The sequence below is a fragment of the Schistocerca piceifrons genome, chromosome 3 (genome assembly GCF_021461385.2).
Source record: "Schistocerca piceifrons isolate TAMUIC-IGC-003096 chromosome 3, iqSchPice1.1, whole genome shotgun sequence".
In the NCBI taxonomy this organism is placed as follows: domain Eukaryota; kingdom Metazoa; phylum Arthropoda; class Insecta; order Orthoptera; family Acrididae; genus Schistocerca; species Schistocerca piceifrons.
The window spans coordinates 553,732,446-553,756,036 of NC_060140.1; the positions used below are offsets into that span (position 1 = coordinate 553,732,446).

The 23,591-nt window shown below is 43.4% G+C and overlaps 1 protein-coding gene across 2 annotated transcripts in view; it reads right to left on the reverse strand.

Annotated features, from left to right (window-relative positions):
• LOC124790093 (clathrin interactor 1) overlaps window positions 1–23,375 on the reverse strand; it is a gene marked incomplete in the record, with an annotated part of 192,939 nt that extends 169,564 nt beyond the window's left edge. Inside the window, 3 exon segments of one of the 2 annotated variants that reach the window (XR_007016219.1) lie at window positions 19,336–19,457; window positions 22,055–22,134; window positions 23,030–23,375. Coding sequence is in view for 1 of the 2 variants with exons in the window: in XM_047257659.1 (XP_047113615.1) it covers window positions 19,336–19,457; window positions 22,055–22,134; window positions 23,030–23,061 (234 nt within the window). 2 annotated transcript variants of the gene reach the window in all.
• Window positions 23,376–23,591: the final 216 nt, after the last annotated feature.

Genomic DNA, 23,591 nt, shown 5'->3' on the forward strand with positions numbered 1-23,591 from the left:
CACAAAAGTAGGAAAGGTTTAGTGAGCTGATGAATCAGTGCAGCCAATATGTTCAGGGGTAATGCACCATCTGGAGGAAGATATACGCTGCAGACAGTTATTTCCTGTGTCATCCTTATCCTGACAGCCACAGCTTCAAGAAGGTTTGAAGGGGCACAGGTTCACTGCATACTGAGTTCAGGACATACGCGTAAACCCCACCTGACAATTATAGTCGCTTCAGTTCCTGTAATATCCTTTATAGATGAGGAGGGCAGATTCCACAACTGAGTTCAGGACATACGCGTAAACCCCACCTGACAATTATAGTCGCTTCAGTTCCTGTAATATCTTTTATAGATGAGGAGGACAGATTCCGCATTGCCGGCAATCAGGTTTCCGGGAGGGCAATGCAGAAAGCAGGTATAAAGATTAACAGTTGCTGTAGCTTAGCCAGGCGGTGGAAAAAACCACGGCAATTCCATCGGATGACGACGTAGTCGTGAGACCGGGAAGGCATGCACCATTCAATGAGGCAGTTTGCACCTCAGGGTCACCTGCTGTCACCTATTTGTTTCCTGAGCAGTCTGTATCCATGGTGTCTGAGGGTCCGGCGAGATCTAGGTCCTCAACAGATGCCAGAATCTCCACCTCATCCTCAGAAGCAAAGCATGTAGGTAGTGGTGGTGTTGGTGCCACCACAAGTTCCTTGGTCTTGGGGTTCTTATTTCAGATTTCTCTTGCTGCTCTTTTGGTTTCTCTGACTGGGATGATCGTGAAACCCTACAACCAGCTACTTTTGGGAACTAAAGCCAATGGTGGGAGTCATCTTTCCCTCCAGCAAAAACCTAGAAATGAAGTGATCCAAGGGACCCCTTCCTAACGAGAGAAGCCGCAGGAGACTTACACTTCTCTGGCTGCGAAGTGGGGACTGGTGTGCCCAATGGTTGGGGGGGCAGTGCTCTTGAGATAGGTAATGTGGGAGCAACAGGGAGGGAAGTGCACCCTACCATCAAGGGGGCAGGTGTAGTCTTCCAGCTCGGAGAGGTGACCGGATTTTGCAGAACGGATGGGGCTACAACTGTTCTTGTAGTGGCAGTGTACAAAGAAGTCATAGCCACAGGATGGGGACACTCAAATTTCCTCTTAGCCTCAGCGTAGGGCACTCCGTCCAGGGTCTTTTATTCCACGATTTTCCTTTCATGCTGTAAAATCCTGCAGTCCCGTGAGCAAGGGAATGTGCTCTCCGCAGTTGATACAGACGGGAGGCAGGGCACATGCAGTATTGGGATGTGTTGGGCATCCACAATCTCGACATGTGACACTGGAAAGTACAGCGGGAAGACATATGGCCGAACTTCCAGCACTTTAAGCACCGCATAAGGGGAGGTATATATGGTGTTACATCACAGTGATAGACCATCACCTTGACCTTCTTGGGCAATGTGTCACCCCAGAAGGCCAAGATTAAGGCACTGGTGGCAACCTGGTTTTCCCTCAGACCATGATGGACACGCTGGACAAAATTAATGCCTCGTCACTCTAACTTGGCACGCAGCTCGTCATCAGACTGCAAAGGAAGGTCCCTTTGGAATATAATACCCTGGACCATATATAAGCTCTTATGAGGCATGATGGTAACAGAACCATCCCACAGCTTGTCACAAGCGAGTAATGCCCGTGACTGGGCAGAGGATGCTGTTTTTATCAAGACTGACCCTGATCACATTTTGGACAAGCCTTCCACCTCCCTAAACTTGTGCTCTAAATGGTCTACAAAAAACTACGGCTTCATCAAATCAAAGGAGTCCCTACAAGTTCTCGTACATACAACGTACCAGGATGAATAAGGTTTGCTGTCATCCTTAGTTTGGCGTTCCTCCCATAGTGTGGCCAGAGAGCGGAATGATTTAGGGTCGTACTTCCTTGCATTGTACTGAGACTTAGAACGCTTATAGACTGCTGCTGTTTGATCACCAGCAAGTGATGACATGGTACACTTAATCATGCGTCATCCACCCTGATGCCACCCACTCCGACCAGGGAGGCTCCCCACGGGCACCACCCAGCCACAGCAAAGACCACCTAGCAGGATGGCCATTGCCAGGAGTCCCAATGGCCCAGGGTGACAATCATCTACTCCCTGGCATACGTAGGGAGTTCACAGCACAGGCATCAGCAGAGCAATCCCTATGTTGTCAGGGAGCTACAACCAACAGGGTGCATGGAGGCCCCACCAAAACGGACTGGCTACCATGCTGGATATCACGTGGAAACAAGTCCATGGTCATCAGCGGCACAGAAAGCGACACTGCATAGCGCATGGTGGAAAATGAACCCAGGAAGGTGTCCTCACCCAAGAGATGGAGCACGAGTGGGCCTGCAACGCGACAACAAGAAAGCGAGCTACAGATCTCAAGGCACGACGGACACGATACACCCTGTAAGGTGCCCTTCCCCAATTGGCACGCTCTTCGGAAAAATTTTGAAGAACTGAGGTCAACTCCTACAGGGGACCGCCACATAAAGGCTGATACGTGTGAAACTCCTTTTAGTCGCCTCTTACGACAGTCAGGAATACCTCGGGCCTGTTCTTAGACCCCGACCCGCAAGGGAGGAACATTCCAATCCAGGAAATGATAGATATCATAGAACAAAAAATAATTGAATACAGAAAAATCTCAGTACAAGGTACTACAGAAATCATAAACTAACAAAACTTGTCTTACACCAAAATTACTTCGAGTTTGATGCTAAATTATACACAAAGGGCGTTCAAAAAATTTTGCACAGTCGTCTATTTTTTTAATTTTTTGCAGGAGGAGAATGAATTTTTTTGTGAACATACTTGGAACATTTAGCTATAAGTTGGTATATAAAAGTAATTTCTTGTACCTACAGGTGAGCCACTATGGACCATGGAGGAGATGTCAGGTTGTGACAATGGTCGGTGATGGAGTTCCTCTTCGAGACCGGCGATTACTCTGCCACATAGATTCACAGTAAGTTCCTCCCTGTTTATGGGGAAAACACAGTGGATCGCAACAGTAGCCAGTGGTTAGTCGGTTTAAAAGAGGGAGAAAGGACTAAATTACGAGGTCATTGGTCCCTTGTTCCTAATAAAACAATGCCACAAGTACGAGAATAAAATGAACGAAACATGTAACAGAAAATGGAAAGAAAGGAAAAGCCACAAGAATGAAGGGAAGGCAACAAACACTAAAAGGAACAAAAGAGGACAAGAAAACAACAGAGATATGCTAGAAACAGAAGAGAGTAAAACATGAACGCGGATTACAGTGGCTGGCCAACCACGAGAATAAAGAGGGAAAGCCAGCCACTCTGCAACACATTAAAACCTCCACCCTAAAAGCACTAGAGTGGAGGATACAGAGGGACAAAGGACATGTGCTAAAACCTACATAGAAGTATAAAATCCACTCTCACGGATAAAACGTAAACCTAAAGCTGCTGTGGAGGCACTGTCGCCCAACACCGAAGGCAGTGTACTGGGAAAGTACAAAGTCTGCCACAGAGCGGCTAAAAGTGAGCAATCCAGCAAGAGGTGGACAATTGTCATTGGGGAGCCCCAGCGACACTGAGGTGGGTCCTCACAACGGAGTAGGTAACCATGCGTTAGCCACCTATTGGCCAATGTGGAGCCGGCAGAGGACAACTGATTCCCTGCGAGTGGTCTGCATGTAAGACTTCCACACATTCATAGTATCCTTAATGACATTCAGTTTGTGGTGCGTAAAGTTATGCCATTCCGTCTCCCAAAGCTGAAAAACCCTGTGGTGTAAGACAGAACACAGGTCAGCTTCAGAGATACCTATCACCAGAAGCGGTTTCCATGTCACCTGTCTGGCCAGCCAGTTGGCATGTTCGTTGCCGGGGATTCCAGCAGGTCCTGGGGTCCACACAAACACCACGGAATGGCGGGACTGTTCCAGGGCATAAATGGACTCCTGAACGGACACTACCAGAGGGTGCCGAGAGTAGCACTGGTTGATGGCTTGTAGGCTGCTCAATGAGTCAGTACACGGGAGAAATGACTCGCCAGGGCATGAGCCGATGTACTCAAGAGCACGAGATATGGCCGCCAGATCTGCAGTGAAAACACTGCAGACAACTGGCAAGGAGTGCTGCTCAGTATGTCCTCCATGAACATATGCGAAGCCTACATGACCATCAGCCATTGAGCCATCGGTGTAAACCACTTCAGAGCCCCGGAAAACTTCAAGAATCAAGAGGAAGTGACAGTGGAGAGTGGCGGGGTTAACGGGTCCTTAGGGCCATGCAAAAGGTCCAGACGAAGCTGCAGCTGAGGCGTACACTATGGAAACGTACATGAATGGACCACAAGTACAGGTGGTAAAGGGAAGGACTCCAGTTCGGAGAGAATGAACCGCACGCTAACCGCAATCGTTAGCACCGATCTGGGCTACCGATGGGGGTGACGGTATGCAGCGGGCGGGAAAAGGAGATGGTAATTTGAATGCTCAGGGCAACTGTGAATGTGTGCTGTGTAACTGGCGAGCAGTTGTGCACGTCTGAATCGCAGTGGAGGGACACCAACCTCCACCAGTATGCTAGTCACCGGACTCGTCCTAAAAGCTCCTGCCGCTAATCGAACCCCACAGTGGTGCACAGGGTCGAGTAAATGCAATGCTGAAGGCGCTGCCGAACCATAAACCACACTCCTATAGTCAATTTGGGATGACAAGGGCTCTGTAGAGCTGCAGCAGCGTACAGCGATCTGCACCCCCATTGGTGTTGCTCAGGCAACGGAGGGCATTGAGGTGCTGCCAGAACTCTGCTTAAGCTGACGAAGATGAGGGACCAAGTTAATCGAGCGTCAAAAACCAGTCCTAGGAATTGATATGTCTCCACTACAGTGAGTGAAATGCCATTAAGGTAAAGGGCAGGTTCCGGAGGAACTGTACAACGCCGACAGAAGTGCACGATACATGACTTTGCGGCTGAAAACTGGAAACATTCCAGCAGCTTACAAAGAACGTTGGAGAGGCTGATGGGGTGATAGCTATCCCCATCAAGCAGGTTTTTACCAGGTTTGAGCACCGGAATGATGATGCTCTCCCGCCATTGCGATGAAAAGATGCCATCGCACCACATCTGGTTGAAGATGACTAGAAGATGTCGCTTGTAGTCAGATGAGAAATGTTTAATCATCTGGCTGTGGATGCAATCAGGCCCAGGAGCTGTGTCGGGGCAATGTGCAAGGGCACTGAGGAGCTCCCACTCTGTAAATGGGACGTTATAGGATTCACTGCAGCGTGTAGTGAATGAAAGGACATTCCCTTCCAGCCGCCGTTTGAGTGTGCGAAAGGCTGGGGGTAATTCTCCAATGCAAAGCGCTCGAGCAAAGTGCTCGCCAATCGCATTTGCGTCGGTACATAACTCGCCATTTATGGTAACACTGGGGACAACTGTTGCGGCCTGGTACCCAAAAAGAAGTTTGATCTCTGCCCAGACTTGAAGGTGACGTTTGGCACCCAATGGTGGAAACTTATCTCTCCCAACACTCCTCCTTCCGCTGTTTGAGAAGGTAGCAAACACGGGCACGGAGCCGTTTAAAGGCTATAAGGTGCTCCAGGGAAGGGTGACAGTTATGCCGCTGTAGAGTTCGCCGATGCTTCTTAATTGCTTCAGCGACTTCCAGTGACCACCAAGGGACTGCCTTACGCCACGGGCACCCCAAAGAGCGAGGGATCTAGTATTCTTCCACAGGAACAATTGTGCTAGTCACTTGCTCAACCACCACATCAATGTTACCGTGTGGGGGAGATTTAGTGGTGACAGCAGAGGTGAAAGTTCCCCAGTCCACCTTGTTCAAAGCCCATCTGTGCAGGCATCCATGTGCCTGACGCTGGGGCACTGACAGGAAGATGGGGAACTGGTCACTACCATACAGGTTGTCATGTGCTCGCAAGTGGATAGATGGGAGAAGTCCAGGGCTGCAAATTGATAAATCAATGGCTGAGTAACTACCATGAGCCATGAGCCACACTGAAATGCCAAGGTCGAATTGTGACAGTAAACTTTTGACATCTCTGCCTCAGCCAGTAAGCACAGTACCACCCCACAAGTGGTTATGGGCATTAAAATCTCCCAGAAGTAGGAAAGGTTTAGGGAGTTGATCCACCCAGTGCAGCTAATATGTTCAGGGGTACTGCACCATCTGGAGGAAGGTATACACTGCAGACAGTTATTTCCTGCGTCCTCCTCATTCTGATAGCCACAGCTTCAAGAGGAATCTGAAGGGGCACATGTTCACTACAGACCGAGTTTAGGACATAAACGCAAATTCCATCTAACGCATGGATATAGTCGCTACAGTTCCTGTAATATGCCTTATAGTCGCAGAGGGCAGGGGTCCGCATTGCTGGGAACCAGGTTTCCTGGAGGGCAATGGAGATAGCGGGTGTGAAGCTTAACAGTTACCGTAGCTCAGCCAGGCGGAGGAAAAAACCGCATCAATTCCACTGGAGGATGACATTGTCAGACTGGGAGGCATGGAACATTCAATGAGGCAGTTTATGCTCAGAGTCACCTGCTACCAGAATCTCCACCCCATCCTCAGCCGCAGAGCTTGTAGGTAGCGGCGGTGTCAGTGCCACCACAATTTCCTTGGTCTTAGGGGTTTTCTTTTTGGATTTCTCTCGAAAAAGCCCTACAGCCAGCTGCTTTTAGGCTCTTCAGCCACTGGTGGGTGTCGTCTTTTCCACTAGAAGAAACCTGGGTAGGGAGTGGCCCAAGGGACCCCATCCTAGCGAGAGAAGCCAAAGAAGACTTATGCTTCTCCGGCTTAGAAGTGGGGACGGACGTCCCCGATGGTTGGGGGGGGGGGGAGGGAAGGGGGGGGGGGGGGTGTTACTCCCGAAGTAGGTGGTGCAAGAGCAACAGGGACGGAAATTCCCCCCCACCATCAAGAGGGCAGGTGTAGTCTTCCGGCTCTGACAGGTGATCTGGGTTGGCGGAGCTGATGGTGCCAGAACTGTTGTAGCAGCGGCATAAGACGATGTCATACGCACAGGGTGCAGGCGTTCACATTTTCTCTTAGCCTCAGTGTAGGTCGGTCTGTCCAGGGTCTTGTACTCCATGATTTTCCTTTCTTTCTGGAGAATCCTGCAGTCAGGCGAGCAAGGCGAATGGTGCTCTCCACAGTTGATGCAGATGGAAGGCAGGGTACATGGAGAATTGGGATGTAATGGGTGTATGCAATCTCGGCAGGTGATGCAGAAAATACAGCGGGAAGACATATGGCTGAACTTCCAGCATTTAAAGCACCACATTGGGGGATGACTATAGGGCTTTACATCACACTGATAGATCATCACCTTGACCTCAGCAATGTATCACCCTCAAAGGACAAGAGGAAGGCTCTGGTGGCAACCTGATTATCCTTCGGATCCTGGTGGACACGCCGGACGAAATGTACACCTCGCCGCTCTAAATTGGCACACAGCTCATTTTCGGACTGCAAAAGAAGGTCTCTGTGAAATATGATACCCTGGACCATACTTAAGCTCTTATGGGGTGTGATGGTTACAGAAACCATCCCCCAGCTTGTCACAAGTGAGTATTGCCCGTGACTGGGCAGAGGATGTTGTTTTTATCAAGACTGACCCAGATCTCATTTTGGACAAGCACTCTGCCTCCCCGAACTTGTTCTCTAAATGCTCAACAAAAACTGAGGCTTCATCATCATGAAAGATTTCCCATCAGCTCTCGAACATACAAGGTATCGGGGCGAATAAGATCCGCTGCTATCCTTAGCCTGACGTTCCTCCCATAGTGTGGCCAGGGAGGGGAACGGTTTAGGGTTGTACTTCTGTGCGTTGAATTGAGCTCGTGACCACTTAGAGACTGCTCATGTTTCACCACCAGCAAGAGATGATGGACTAAGCTTCATCGCGCGTCATCCACCCTGATGCCACCCACTCCAACCAGGGGCCCTCCCCACAGGCACCACCCAGCTGCAGCAAAGGCCACCTGGCAGGATGGCCATCGCCGGGAGTCCCCATGCCCCAGGGGGATGGGCATCTACCCCTTGGCATACGTGGGGAGATAACGGTGCAGGCATAAAGTAAATAAAAGGGTAACTTCACCTGACATGGTATTAACTAGTGAAGTGATGACTGATCTGCAATGGGGGGCTGATTCAGGGTTATCCAGGGAATTCCCCAAATTTAAGCTCGATGGAGATGTACAGCCAACACATTTCTTGAAAAGGTTTAACCAAGCTTCACCGAAAAATTGGGAAGACTCTAAAAAGATTGAATTTGCTGCAGGTTACCTTCTAGGAGAAGCCTCAGAACGGGGAACCATGAATATTGTGAATTTTTCTTCTTGGGGAGACTCCCAAAAGAAATTTGAAGAGAAATACTGGTCTACCAGTGCACAAGAAAAGTTAATATCAGATCCATGGGACCCGGGTGGAGTCATATATCCCCCAGGGACATTAACGTTCTGAGTTAACGGGCAGAGTGACGACCATTGGACCCTGAGTTGTTTTCAATGTTTCTTCCAAAATAGATTTCCTGCACTGAATTCCCATAAAATCTTAAACTATTCCTAACATTTATTACTATCCTGTAACCTTACTACTTAGAAAACCGGATCTGACAATAAAATAGATACGGATTTAAGAGAATCACCAAAAACAAGTGATATCTAGACAATATAAAATTGAATAGATTATTATATTTATGGGTAATATAATATGAGGTGACTAATGAAACAACTGTGAAACCAGAGTGTATAAATTTTCCATTTTGTATAGAGTATTTTATACCTTTTATAAGATGTGATGTAAATGGGAGGGTTTGTATAGGTTTTGAAAGGAGGTGGGTATTGTAGATAAAAGCATGGTTTACAAGAGCAAATAAATCATGGCTAACACAAAACACACATCACACCTTTCAGACAATCCTCGCCAACAAGGGTGCCAGATTTTTCACTATTTGCCATTTTCCATAGGGTTGCTGAGATTTCCTTCGGGGACCTCAAAGGTGAAAGGTCGGAATGTCCATTCTGTAGGAGATGATTTAACACCGAAACTCCTCCAGTGTCTCACTTAAGGAATGCGCTATTGTAAACCAATCGTAGCTCCTGTCACGTGATCTTGCCAGCCATTGACAGCAGATATTCAGAGCATAGGACAGATGATGCAGTCAGCCAATAGCAACATCACTGTTAAGTAGTGTGAACACACAAACAGGAAAAGTTAACATTTCAAATTAATGTACACACTGTAGCTACAAGAACAGCTAAGTTTTCATACATAATATTGGCCTTGAAGATCAATAAGCTACAAGAGAAGCTAAGCTTTCTCTTACAATATTGGTCTTTTAGCGTGTGTTACACTTTAAGATAACTCACACAAATTTGTTGGCAAAATTTTCAACAATGACATTATTCTAAGTGGTTGGTCCTCAAAGTGTTAAGTCTTAAATGAGAGTCAAATGCTCTGTGATTTAAGAAATTCATTGCACATTCTCATACGTAACATAGTTCATCTTGCGTAAAAGGAAATTTCCTTTGAAAATAACGTATTTCGAAGAACTATTCGCAATATTTTCCCATGACCTCTTAGACATGGGTCCATTTCAGCAGCTGTCAGAGTGTGCCAGAAAACAGGCATTACTGCGGCAGGTACGATGATGTAGGGAGCCCTATGTTCAAACTCATAGCATTGAGAGATCTTCCATGATGTCATAAAAGAAATAGGACATCAGAGGATACTCTAAGAGCATAGGAATTTTGTAAACCATACTAATATGCATAATTTGGCTAAAAGAATACATTCACGATGAAGTAGGCCCCAACCTGATAAGTTTTTCAGTGCACTTTTCAAGATGCAAATTTTCTTGGAGTACCAGTATCGTATTGTCTCATGTTTGGTTCTTTATTATGGCATAATGGCTTATTTAGCAAACAGACAAAAATTCCATTGCTGTCTAAGGCAATCAATGCTTGACTGCCAAAAACATGTAAATCAAATCAAATCAGGAAACTGAAGCTAACAACATATTTTAGCCTTCTGTAATTATACAAATGTAATTTAATTCACTTGATAGTTCACAGACACACAAATCAGTTTTCTGTTTTGTTTTGATGTGTGAAATGTAAATTAAGAGGAAACAGAAAAAAATCACTACGTGTATACACGGGTCACTATCCTCCTCTCCACTACAACCCAGACTGCTCTGCATATGTGCCATTCTGGGAGCTCGGGTGCCAGAAAATTGTTTCTGTGTAGCATGACTGCTTCTTGCTACTGCTGCAGCCAAGGTATTGTTCATACGCAACTGAACTGTGCACGCTCATGAGCCTGCTGGCGACTGCTCAAAACAAACTTCATGTTAACAGTCATGACATCACGCTCACAGGAAGCAGTTAGCTGTTATGAGGTACGCTACTGTCTTCGTCCTGAAGTTTTGACACATTTTGCTTTTGTCGGGCACTTGTGTGTGCACCGAGTTTTTCTGCTGTCAATGGTACATTTCCTTCGCAACTTAAATTTTATTTTGGTTTTATTCTCTCATTTGCATTTTATTGGTGCAGTAATGGGATACAGTAAAATTCTTTGTTAGAATATCAGTTCTTACCAGTCAAAATTACAAAATTGTAGCTGAAGACTAAAATAATGAACAACTCCTGGAATTCTAAGAAGTTACCTGGTTTTCTCCCAAATAAAAAAATTCCCAGGTTCTTCCTGGATTTCGCGGAGCATATACACCCTGTTTGGATACATTTATCATATGCCCCACATTGATTTCTGCAGTTATTTCATGTAGTGTTGCAGCACTGACAACTCTATGCAAAGGACACTGCTGTCGGTCATTAAGTGAAGGCCATCAGCCACTGCATTGTCCACGGTGAGAGGTAATGGATGAAATTTAGTATTCTCAACAGACTTTTGACACTGTGAATCTTGCAATACTAAATTCCCTAACAATTTCTTAAATGGAACGTCCTACATGTCTAGCTGCAACTGCTATTCCGCATTCAAAGTCTGGTAATTCCTGTTGTGCCGCTATAATCACAGTGGAAACCTTTACATACAAATCACCTGAGTACAAATGACAGCTCTGCTAATGCGCTGCCCTTTTATCCCTTGGGTACACAATACTACCATCATGTGTGTGTCTATGACTATCCTACGACTTGTCACCTCAGTGTAATTGTCAATTCCTGAGGGTGTGAAGAAAAGGGGATGTCTTCAATTCATAGCTTCCATCACAATATGAGTTGCGAGGTGTTCAGCAAGAGTTGACATGCCATTACAGAAACTATTCTAATGGAAGAGATCAGCTGTAGTTGTGGATCTTTGCGACTATGGAGCTGAGGCATTCTTTCCCAGGGAGGAGACATAGCACTCACAGATTTCTTCCTCACTATAATGAATTAGGTAAGGAGACTTAGCATGAACTCATTCAAAGGTGTCACTTGAAACGTCGCAGGGCTATTGTTACTACAATTCTTTGGTCCACCAAAGCACTGGCCTGCGATATAAGGGACCTGTAAAGAGAGGAATAGCAGTTCCAGCACTGTGGGTGATCCCATGGGAGATGTCCAGCACAACCCCATTGATGCAATCTGACAGAGAAGAGAGAAGGATAACAGCAAAAGGCACAGAATTGCTAGCTGGGTCTTCGAAGTACCCAATGAAAGAGAGAGAGAGAGAAAGAGAGAGAGAGAGAGAGAGAGAGAGAGATCAATAGCTGAAAAGTGTCATGGCAACACTGACGTGTTTGGTAGTACCATCACTGAGGAGAGACAGTCGTTTAATGAACAAAGTAAGAGCATATGGACTATCGGACCAATTGTGTGAATAGATTGAAGAGCTCCTAGATAACAGAACACAGCAAGTTATTCTCAATGGAGAGAAGTCTTCCGAAGTAAGAGTGATTTCAGGTGTGCCACAGGGGAGTGTCGTAGGACCGTTGCTATTCACAATATACATAAATGACCTTGTGGATGACATTGGAAGTTCACTGAGGCTTTTTGCGGATGATGCTGTGGTACATCGAGAGGTTGTAACATTGGAAAATTGTACTGAAATGCAGGAGGATCTGCAGCGAATTGACGCATGGTGCAGGGAATGGCAATTGAATCTCAATGTAGACAAGTGTAATGTGCTGCGAACACATAGAAAGAAAGATCATTTAGCTACAATATAGCAGGTCAGCAACTGGAAGCAGTTAATTCCATAAATTATCTGGGAGAATGCATTAGGAGTGATTTAAAATGGAATTATCAGATGCCAGACTGAGATTCATTGGAAGAATCCTAAGGAAATGCAATCCGAAAACAAAGGAAGTAGGTTACAGTACACTTGTTCGCCCACTGCTTGAATGCTGCTCAGCAGTGTGGGATCCGTACCAGATAGGGTTGATAGAAGAATAGAGAAGATCCAACGGAGAGCAGCGCGCTTCATTACAGGATCATTTAGTAATCGCGAAAGCGTTACGGAGATGATAGATAAACTCCAGTGGAAGACTCTGCAGGAGAGATGCTCAGTAGCTCGGTACGGGCTTTTGTTGAAGTTTCGAGAACATACCTTCACCGAAGAGTCAAGCAGTATATTGCTCCCTCCTATGTATATCTCGCGAAGAGACCATGAGGATAAAAGCAGAGAGATTAAGAGCCCACACAGAAGCATACCAACAATCCTTCTTTCCACGAACAATACGAGACTGGAATAGAGGGGAGAACCGATAGAGGTACTCAAGGTACCCTCCGCCACACACTGTCAGGTGGCTTGCGGAGCATGGATGTAGATGTAGATCATGGTTGGTAGGAAGCTGGTCAAGTGTAAGGCCCCTACCATGCTTAGTGGTACTTCCTCAAAGGGTTTGGTGCACAATGAAGTCGCTAAATAGAGAAAAAAGGGGGGGGGGGGGTCACTTACTGATGACACCGGTGTGAACCAGCACACTGACCAGTCCAGATCATCTCCCATGAGCAGCATGTTTCTGACGGAATGCAGGGTAAGCACGGAGTGTCAACTAATGGTGATAACCAATCCATTACAGTTCCACTGAATGATCACATTATGGCTGCCAGGTTAGGCATTAAAGAACCAGGTAGACAAGTTACGTCCCAAGATCAATGTTTGTCACAGATGGGGATGGACCCACATCCACGTGTATTGACTCAGAATCTGATGATATAGGGGGATCTGGTGTAGTCAGTGTCGCCAGAGTATCCTTCTCTCTATTACTCCCCACTTCCTCCTCAGCCTTTGGTGACCATGACAATAACAAGGGCCTATCCACGATGAATGTGGCAACAGATGAAGAGCGAGCAGCCCTGGGTACCACAGCCCACAGCTTATTCAGCCACTAGCATAGGCTCCTGATCTACAAGTTTCAGGGGAAAGGGGTCCCAAGAGGGAGCCCTGTTACTGGAAGATACTGGAACAGGGAGCTGTTCCTTCTGGCCAGGTGCAAAATGATGTTCCCGAAGGAACCACAAAAAAGAACGGTGGTGGGAGAACAGGTTTGGAAATATTTAGGTAGTGGTATGGTGGCTGTGACTTCCACATAATCGATCATCATATTAAAAAGATGTAGGTATCCACATTTTTTTCCATGTCTCACTATACAACAGACAATCAAAAGATTTATATTCATGTATTTTCTTTTCTTGCTTGAAAACTGGATGAACCATTAAATGTGGAGGATGGTGCTCAATGTACAGGACTATTACAAATAATTGAAGCGATTTCATAAATTCACTGTAGCTCCATTCATTGACATGGTCACGACACACTACAGATACGTAGAAAAACTCAAAAGTTTTGTTCGACTGAAGCCGCACTTCAGGTTTCTGCCGCCAGAGCGCTTGAGAGCGCAGTGAGACAAAATGGCGACAGGAGCCGAGCAAGCGTATGTCGTGCTTGAAATGCACTCACATCAGTCAGTCATAACAGTGCAACGACACTTCAGGACGAAGTTCAACAAAAATCCACCAACTGCTAACTCCATTCGGCGATGGTATGCGCAGTTTAAAGCTTCTGGATGCCTCTGTAAGGGGAAAACCGATGGATCGGTCGTGGTGGAGATCATGATCAGCAATTCATGTCATGGCCTCCACACTCTCCCGACTTAACCCCATGTGATTTCTTTCTGTGGGGTTATGTGAAAGATTCAGTGTTTAAACCTCCTCTACCAAGAAACGTCCCAGAACTGCGAGCTCGCTTCAACGATGCTTTCGAATTCATTGATGGGGACATGCCGCGCCGAGTGTGGGAGGAACTTGATTATCGGCTTGATGTCTGCCGAATCACTAAAGGGGCACATATCGAACATTTGTGAATGCCTAAAAAAACTTTTTGAGTTTTTGTATGTGTGTGCAAAGCATTGTGAAAATATCTCAAATAATAAAGTTATTGTAGAGCTGTGAAATCGCTTCAATCATTTGTAATAACCCTGTAACTGACATACAAAGGTAGTTGTTCACTAGGACTATCTCCGTGGAGTGATCATCCACAGATATGGCATTTTGGGTCTGCCGTGCAACACGATGACATATGATCAAAGCTAAGCATTTTAAGCATTTCATGGGCGGGTGGACATAAGAGTTTCATGTTGCACCTGTATACCATAACTGACATTTTTAGGGAGGACATGCCCTTCAGAGGCACCTATGTTTGTTTGATTATCCTATGGACATGTAGGACAAAATGTATGCCTTGTCATTCCAGATGAGCCTGTAGCTTCTCTCCTGGAGCAATGGTCACTGGCATGTCAGCCAGACAGTCACAAGCCTGAAGTGCAGTAGACTGTGCTGCAGAAGCAGCTTTGATCAATCCATTGTGTATTCCCAAAGACTCAACTTCTCCAAATTCATCTTCAATACGTTCCACAAAAAAAAAAAAAAAAAAAAACAGTTTTGTTGCAGTAAAAGTATCCCCATCAGTTCAAGTACATACTACATTGTGGATGAATTGTTTTGCTCCCATACATCCGGTTTGTCCCTCTTCTCAAGGGCTCTCACACCAGGTGCCATCCACCCACAGCATAGGCCATATGGCACACTGGCCATTGCCAGGAGTCCTGACACCTCAAGAAGACAGGTGGGGAGCTAGCAGCTCAGGCATTAGCAGTGTGACGCCTACATTGTCAGCAGGCTCATCCAGGCACCCCATCATGTTGGTTTGGCGAACGCATTGGCTTTGAAGTGCATATAAGAGAGCCTATGCCAGTATTGTGCGTAGATGATCTTTCTCTGCATGTAGTAGGCACTATTTTAGGTGTTCTTCCGAAGTCAGTCCACACTAGGGGGTGGGGAGACTGAGAAATGGAGGCAAAACCCAGAAGGTGACCAAAAATTACTTTAGCCAGAAGGTGATGGACGAACAAATGAGTATCCTGAGAACAGAAAGCTGAGCATACCGAATATCCATGTCAACATCAGAAGACGCCGCCTTGAGAAAGTCAGTAAGACAAGGAGAGAGAGTCAAAGATGAGAGTGTGGAGCACAGGAAAGATGTAGGTGCTGCAATAGCTTGGCATGCTCGCTACACACGTACTCATGGCACAGTCATGAGCCGCTTGAGGGCCCAATGATTTAGAATTGTTCATGTTAATACATTTGGTCATGAAGCAAGATCAGATATGATAACAGCTCTTTTGATGCCTGGTTTACACTAGCGCACAAAAAATGAACAAGTATCCCTCTAGTGTTAACTGTAAGCAAGTGCCAGCAAATTGCAGTCAGTCATGTTCCGTTTGCATACATAGGTGCTTGCTTATATTCAGCTGATTATCATTCTTTCAATGGAACATCCAAAGCAAGTCTGCACAATCACCTGTGTGGAAGGCACAGAGAGTATTCACTCTCACAGTCACATATTTCGCAAACAAACTACCTTTGTTGAAAAGCCAGGTAGGAATATCAACAATGTATGGAAAGACAGATTGATACTTGGCTTAAAGACAACATGTTATGTTGCAGACAGGTACAATTAAAAGCTGGAAAACACACACACACACACACACACACACACACACACACACACACACACACACACACACACCATTCAATCACACAAGCAAGCACACCTCGAACCACCCTCATGACCACCAACTCCGGCAGCTCGGGCCAAAAGCTTACGTGTAAATGTCTTAATTGTGCCTGTCTCCAACTTAGCATGTTGTCAATATGGTAAGCAGCAATCTACCTTTTCTTACACTATTGACACTGTTAATAGAAGAATACAGATTCACAGTGACTTGTGAGACTCAAGAGAGCCACAACACAAAGCGCCAAATGAAAGGAAAGCTGCCTGGTGTGCTTAAGCACTCAAAATGTCCAACCAGATACATTAATAAGTGATAAATTCATTGGTTGCTTCCATCAGGTGAGAAAGGAGTAGAAATAATTATTTGTGTTTCTTTTTATTCAAAAGCAAAATTTTCGTGAAAGCTTACAGATCTCAGTATGGCAAGATCAAACAATGGAAACTCTAAGTTGAAATATTAACAAAATAAGGAAAGGCTAGATTGCTACTAACTGTACAGGCGACACACTGAACTGCAGACAGCCATAACAGAAAGACCGTCACAATTTAGCTTTCCACCAAAGCCTTCTTCAGGAAAAAAGACACACACACACACACACACACACACACACACACACACACACACACACACACATTTTCATTCACATTAGCAAACACATCTGATGTAAACATGATCCACATCTGTAGCAGCTCAGACCAGAACACAACTGACAGAATGAAAGCAGCGATTTAGAGGGAGTGAGGAAGAGTAGCTGACATGTCCATGTCATACACCAGTCCTGCTGCAATCACTGCACAGTTTTTTATACTGGTATGACTACCTCCAAGACGTCCACCAGGATGAACAGCCATGAAAAATTACACCATCCTCTCGCACAACATGAAACTGAACATAATACGCTTGATTTCAACGGCTGTTTCACTAACTGGGCCGTCTGGATCCTGCCCTCCACCACCAGCTTTTCTGAACTGCACAGGTGGAAGTTATCCTTACAACACATTCCGAGTACTTCTGTTTCATTTCACTATGCTCATGGTATGCCAGAGTAAGAACATTATGTTAGAATTTATAGTTATTTGGGGAGCACAAACTACTCTGAAAAGAAGTTGATGCAAGAGTTGTCACTTATGACAGTCACTTACACCAAAAAGGAATAAAAATACAAAAATGTTCACACCCTCAGATTTTTCAGTGGTTAGTATTTTGAAGCACACATTGTAGACATAGAAATTCACAGAAGTTCATAGCAATAGTCGCAATATTCATAGCTCCATCTGGTGACAGTTATTTACAAGATACCTATATGCATTAATAAGTTTCTAAATTCTGAATAAAGAATGAAGTAATATAAAATGGGCATTTAAACTAGAATGTTTAGGGCATTCCTATTCTATTCCTTGTCATTTCAAATAATCCAACTCTCCCTCATACAAGAAATATGAAGAGTTATGGAAACCAACATTTGATAACAGTTCTACACACACACACACACACACACACACACACACACACACACACACACAAAATGGGGGTGAGGGGCCATAACTGTGGACTGCATCCGATGTGGGTAGCAATCTGGTGGGTTGGGTGGTGGGGGTAAGGAGGTGGTATGGGGTGGCTAGGGGGAAGCTGCTCTGCTGCCTGTGGAAGACAGCAAGGACGTAGTGGGGATGGAATAGAGTGGCTAAGTGCCACGATGGAAAGCAGAGCTGGGGAAGGGGGAAACTGAGTGCAGGGAAAGGAAGAGAAAGGGACAGGGATTTGGGGCAGAGTGATGATGTTTAGGTATGGGGTTCAATGAAGTACATGTAGCACAGTCAAAGTCATAAATCTGTTCTCCAAAGGCCTCAGTCTCACACAAGTATCAGTCCTTTCCAAAGGGCTTATCTTTTGCCCCATTTCGAAATTCATGTTGGGATTGTTAAAGACCTTCCTGTCTTTCACTGGTCCCTACAGAGGAAACGCATTTTTGCCGCCAACCCCAATAAGCAGGCTCAAAGACTCAACCCAACATCAATACTGACCCCTGCCCAACATATTTCATTCTTTCATCCAATCGTGATCCCCCTATCACCATGTTAACTGTCAACTTAAATTCGTAACTACACAAACTCTTCCAATGAAGATCAACTGCGTAAATAAGATTTCCAAAAAAGACTGAATGCTTAGCAGATAAAATTCTGCTACACAAGCTGATACCACTAGTGTTAGTGGTTCTCCAAGGTAGACTGTAGCGAGTGAGATGGCTGAGCCACTGGCTCAGATTCAATCCTTGCTACTGTCCAGTTTCTAATTTTTTGTCACTCTTGTTCAGTTTGAGGTAACCGAATGAAGAACATGTTCAGCAACACTGTCTCTGGCAAGCTGCTTGAATTTGTGCACCCAAAGACCTGACTGGTTAAATTTGAAGCTAATTAAATCAGAAACAGCACAATGTATCTAATTTTTTTCTTAGCAATTATCTCTGATCACATTCAATCATATAGCATCCTTATAAGATTTTCAGGCTGTTTCTGATCAGCTACATTTGATAAGTGTAATGTCTTTAGTATCAAACACTATAGTGAATGATTATGTTAGGGAGAAATACACACAACAATCAACAAGGGGCATTCTACTTCAGTTCAAAGCAGTTCAGTTTATGTGGGAGAATAGACTACAGAAATACGTTGCAGCTCCTTCAATGGAGCTAGAACACGTGGCTATGCTTATGCTCCCTGATTACTACTGTGGTTATGCCAAATTTTTGAAAAAAAAAATTAATTGCTGTCAAAGTCTTTGGCTCCTATTACACAACAAAATAAACAAAGCACGCTCAGATAGACTAATGAAACCAAATTTTAGGACATTTTAAACATACAGAAAATACATAATTATATTCGTCAACTACTTAATGAGAAGAAGATTAAATTATGCACCTGCCAACAGATCAGTGGCCAGTATTATGAGAAAATGGTTATCATTTTTGAAGTTACAGATGAAGGAAGGTACATGTTTCACAATATAACATATTGAGGGAGAGTGGTAAAGTATTCTGTTTATCAGTATTGACTCATATCAAAATTCTTTTAAAACACACACAATTGATACGGACTACGAATAACTGAATGCTCAGCTACCCTGCCACAATTTATGACAATGTTACAAAAACTGGGAATTTTGCAAGTGCTTGACAATATTAAGTGTGTAATAATATGGAATAAATTTAAGAACATTGTTCCAGATTGAAAATTTGTCTTGTTAGCTGAAGGCCAAACAGTAGTTAACTAAGCAATAAAGTTAGCAAATACATATTCACCTTATATGTTCGCCTCCAATTCTTTTTATTATCCTGCAGCATTCTCTTCCAAAGCATTGACATCACTTCTGGGAACTGCTCATATGTGAATGTACCTTGTGCCACTTCTTGCATCAGTGCACCTGGAAAACAAAAATTGGAAAGAAAACACCATTTCTAAAAATACTGCTCTCCACACAATGCTTGGCTGTAAAAATTTGTATAATCAGAAAATAAAAGTCTAGCTCAAATTCTGTTTCTTTCAATAACACCACTGGTATTCAGAGTATACGATAAGCTTAACAACTTCGCAAACACTAGGAAACAAAAACACATTTTATGATCATAGAAGCTTTAAACCATGACCCTGATGTGTATGTTTGTTGCTACCTATAGTTTTGCTCTCCATTTTATTTTGGAAGAGTAGCATGTAAATGTTTGACTCAAATTTGAATATGGCAATTTATGCATAAGGTCTTTATCAACTGAAGCCTGTGTTTGAGAACTGTTTGGCTACTTCTAACCAAACTGCCACCTTTCAACCTAACCTAGGCCTTGCATTTTGCTACAGATTAATGTCATCAAAACTAAGATTTAGTATTCACCTTTCAAGCTAAACCATACCCTGGGCTACGCTACAGATAAGTATGCTCCACAACCTACATTCCACGAAAGAATATACACCACAAAAATATTGCAAGTGTTCCGTTCTCTCTCTCTCTCTTTCTTTTTTCTTTTTCTTTTTTTTTTTTTTTTTTCCATGTGTGTCATATGACATGTGGTATTGGTAGGTTTAGTTAATCCAAAGAGTTCATTTTCTAACTTTAGTTAGCCAAGATTGTCCTCTGTAGTACCATCAATAAATAGTATTCCTCACCACTACAAACCTCTTCTTTTCTATCTTAACTCCTCAGGCTTATCAACTTCCCTATAAAGGAACAATTGTAATTCTGATGGCTACATTTTATTAATTTTGTAAATACAAGGTAAGTAATGCCTTATAAGCTAACATACGCAATCAATGGATCACAACTCTATTCACTCCAACACCACAAAACTATAAATAGGTCAAATATGCTACTTAGTTTTATTAGTATTAGCATCAGGAGTAGGAATAGCAGGGCTTCGGTATCAGAAGTATGTTATCAATCTGTTTTTTCACAACCCGGGTGGAAGTTAAAACTGTTTCCATTTAATTCTGGGATTATCCATAGGCTTGCGATGACAGCCACACAATCTGCAATAATTTTTCTGATCAGTATCACTTCACCCTCTATGGAATACCTAAATGAATTTCACCTGCAGTTCTTCAAATTCTTTCAAGTTTTACTGTTTCATGTATGCATGCCCGCAGTGAGTGTATCACAAATTAATCAACACATAATGGCTATAGCAATTCACGAATTTTTATTTTTACTAGTAACTATACTGTAACAACTTTAGAAAGGAAATCATTTTCTACTTATCTACTGTCATTTTGTTTTCCTCAATTACTCACTTTTAGCAACTATGTCATTTTTTAAGTGGAAACAAAATGCTTAAGCACAGGCAGAATAGCAATGACACAAATCACACAAAGTCAGACAAACGACGTATTCCAGTTAGTGTAACACAAGCAGTGCGAGGACTCCTGATATTGTAAGAGCACTGCTGCACTAAATGAACATAAACACTATGTGGTTAATTCCAATCCCAGTTGTTTAAGTTACCTCCAAAGCTGACCAAAAACTCTCATTAACCGCAATAAGATTTCAATCTTCTAACAAAAAATATTAATGCAGGAACACATTACTTACCCTGTTTATGTTTTATTCATCTTTTAGCTCTTTCCCTGCATTGGCATTTGACACTATGCTGTACACAACATCTCCTCCCTCTCACTGTGTCCACCTCATTTTCCACCTCTACCTGTATACCTCCTGCTCCCCTCTTTCTCTCTCTCTCTCTCTTCATCCTCTTCCCCCTCTATTTTCCTCTTGACCTCTTGCATTTGCCCACTACCCTTCTACACCTTCCACCAGCGTAATGTGTTCCCCCCCCCCCCCCCCATCCTCCCCTATACACATCTCGATCTGTACCCAGCATGCTCACTGGAGTGTGAAGCCCCTGCAATACATTTCAGTAAAGCAGACCAATACCATTCTCACAACACACCTGTCAAGCAAGCAAGCAAGACTGACATCAGGGGCTTGGAAATCATTTACTTTCCCCTGACATACAGATTGCCATGCAAAGCAGACTGATAAGGCAGGGCTGTTCTATTACCCCACCACATGCCTACCATGCAGGGCAGCCTACATATCAGGGTGCAGAAAATGTTTCTTCCCCCTAATATATAGGCTGTCCTGCAAAGCACATTGATTTGGCTTCCCACACAACATACTCCTCATGCAGGGCTACCTATACAAGTAGTGGGTAGAAAATGTTATTTTCCGTGTTTTTGCTCCTACTGAAGTTATGAGTTTGTACATCTCACAGTGCTGATAGTCATGATGCCTGCTTTTTCTGTGCCAAATTTAGCTGAAATCAAGAGTTTGTGAAGCAATCCTGGACATGCAAACATATACTCTTCTACATATTTACAAAAGACTATTTATGTGATGTAACCGACATGCCCAATACTGTTATTCTGAATTACCTAAGGATTAATAAATAATAAAATAAATAAATACAATACTTATTTCTGCAAACAAAATGGCAGACTTTTAAACACAAGGACAGAGGGATACAAATTACGTACCAGTCGGTCCCCATGCATCATCATTTGTGGCTTCTCTAACTTTTGCTTCTATATCAGTGTAGTTCATAACAACATTGGTGCTGAAAACACAGAAATAGGAAGATCATCATCATCATAAAACAAAGAACAAAAGAAACCAATAGCAATTCTATATCAGATGCAAATTATCTTCAAAGCTAATCCGTCTGCTGACTACATATAAATAGTAACACACATTTGTTGTTTCACACTATATTACTTTGGTGCATCGGAAAAAATTGCACTAATAAATAATTCTGTCCAGACTTCAGGAAAAAAAGCTACAGAACATATGACTACTAGTGGTTTATTTTTACAATGAAAGCTTTAAAGTGTACAAATAAAATAAAAGCTTTGGTGCTACTGTTGAATTAAACGAGCCACTAATTAAAGTAGGCCTACAATGTTCTAGACGGCTACCATACTGAGTGCTGGACGGATAACCTAGAACCAACAACCATTTAGCAGCAGTATACTCTTTATTAACGAAGCAGTTCAGTTTGAGTACAGGCAGTACGCATTCATTCATAACTTAAAATCTTCCAAAAGTGTGTATCGTTACAATAGAAAACCACATTCTCCACTACACAATACAAAACTGTATGCAAAAGTAAACAAATTTCTCAATGATGCAGTAATAGCTTTCTTACTGGGTGAAGAGGGAAAATTTTCCCTATATTAAACGCAGAAACTTTGATGATTGTGTAAAAGCAAAAGTCAAAGTGATGGAATGTATTCCCGACCTATAACTAAAGCATCTGCTGTCAATGGCTGTACAAAACCCTTTCTGACATAACATTTACGTTCACATATTTTCAAAGTGGCGTTAGATACCTAATTATACTACAATCTGAAAATACTCAGCAGCTGACACATCTTTAGGTAAACATAACCATAGTGTCGAAGGACACGATTCATTTGTGCAAAACAATAATTTTGATATTAATGACTACTTACGCTTTATCCACCAGTTCCCTCACTTTCCACATGATTGCAGCACTAAAATGATTCTATACTATATACACAGATAACGAAGCACAAGGTCACAATCCAATCACAATTTATCCATCTCCCCACTGTTACAAATCTCAGTAACAGCTGATATGTAACTTCAACATGGCCGAGGTAACGTCATCAACCTCACATCATCAGTACTTCTTCGTTTCATTTTCTTGTGAGCAGTCCAGAAGTGCTTCCAACTATTTTCGCAAATTCATAGATTTTTCACTTTTCATTTTAGATGTTAAACGATTCAAACGAATTAAGTTTAAACACTTTCGACCAGCTATCGATTCTTCTCATGAAATCTCTGCATCGTCTAGGAGGGATACTGTAAATATTTCGTCGACCACGCATAGTAATTTAAACTCCCAAGAGTAGTGTATACTAACTTATTCACAATTTAATTAAGGCTAGCATATCCAACTATGTAGGATTGTTTTCTGAAAAAGACACTGAGCCGAAACTATACCACGTTCATTCAGTATTATAGCTCTATGCCGCAGTGGTTAGATGTTTC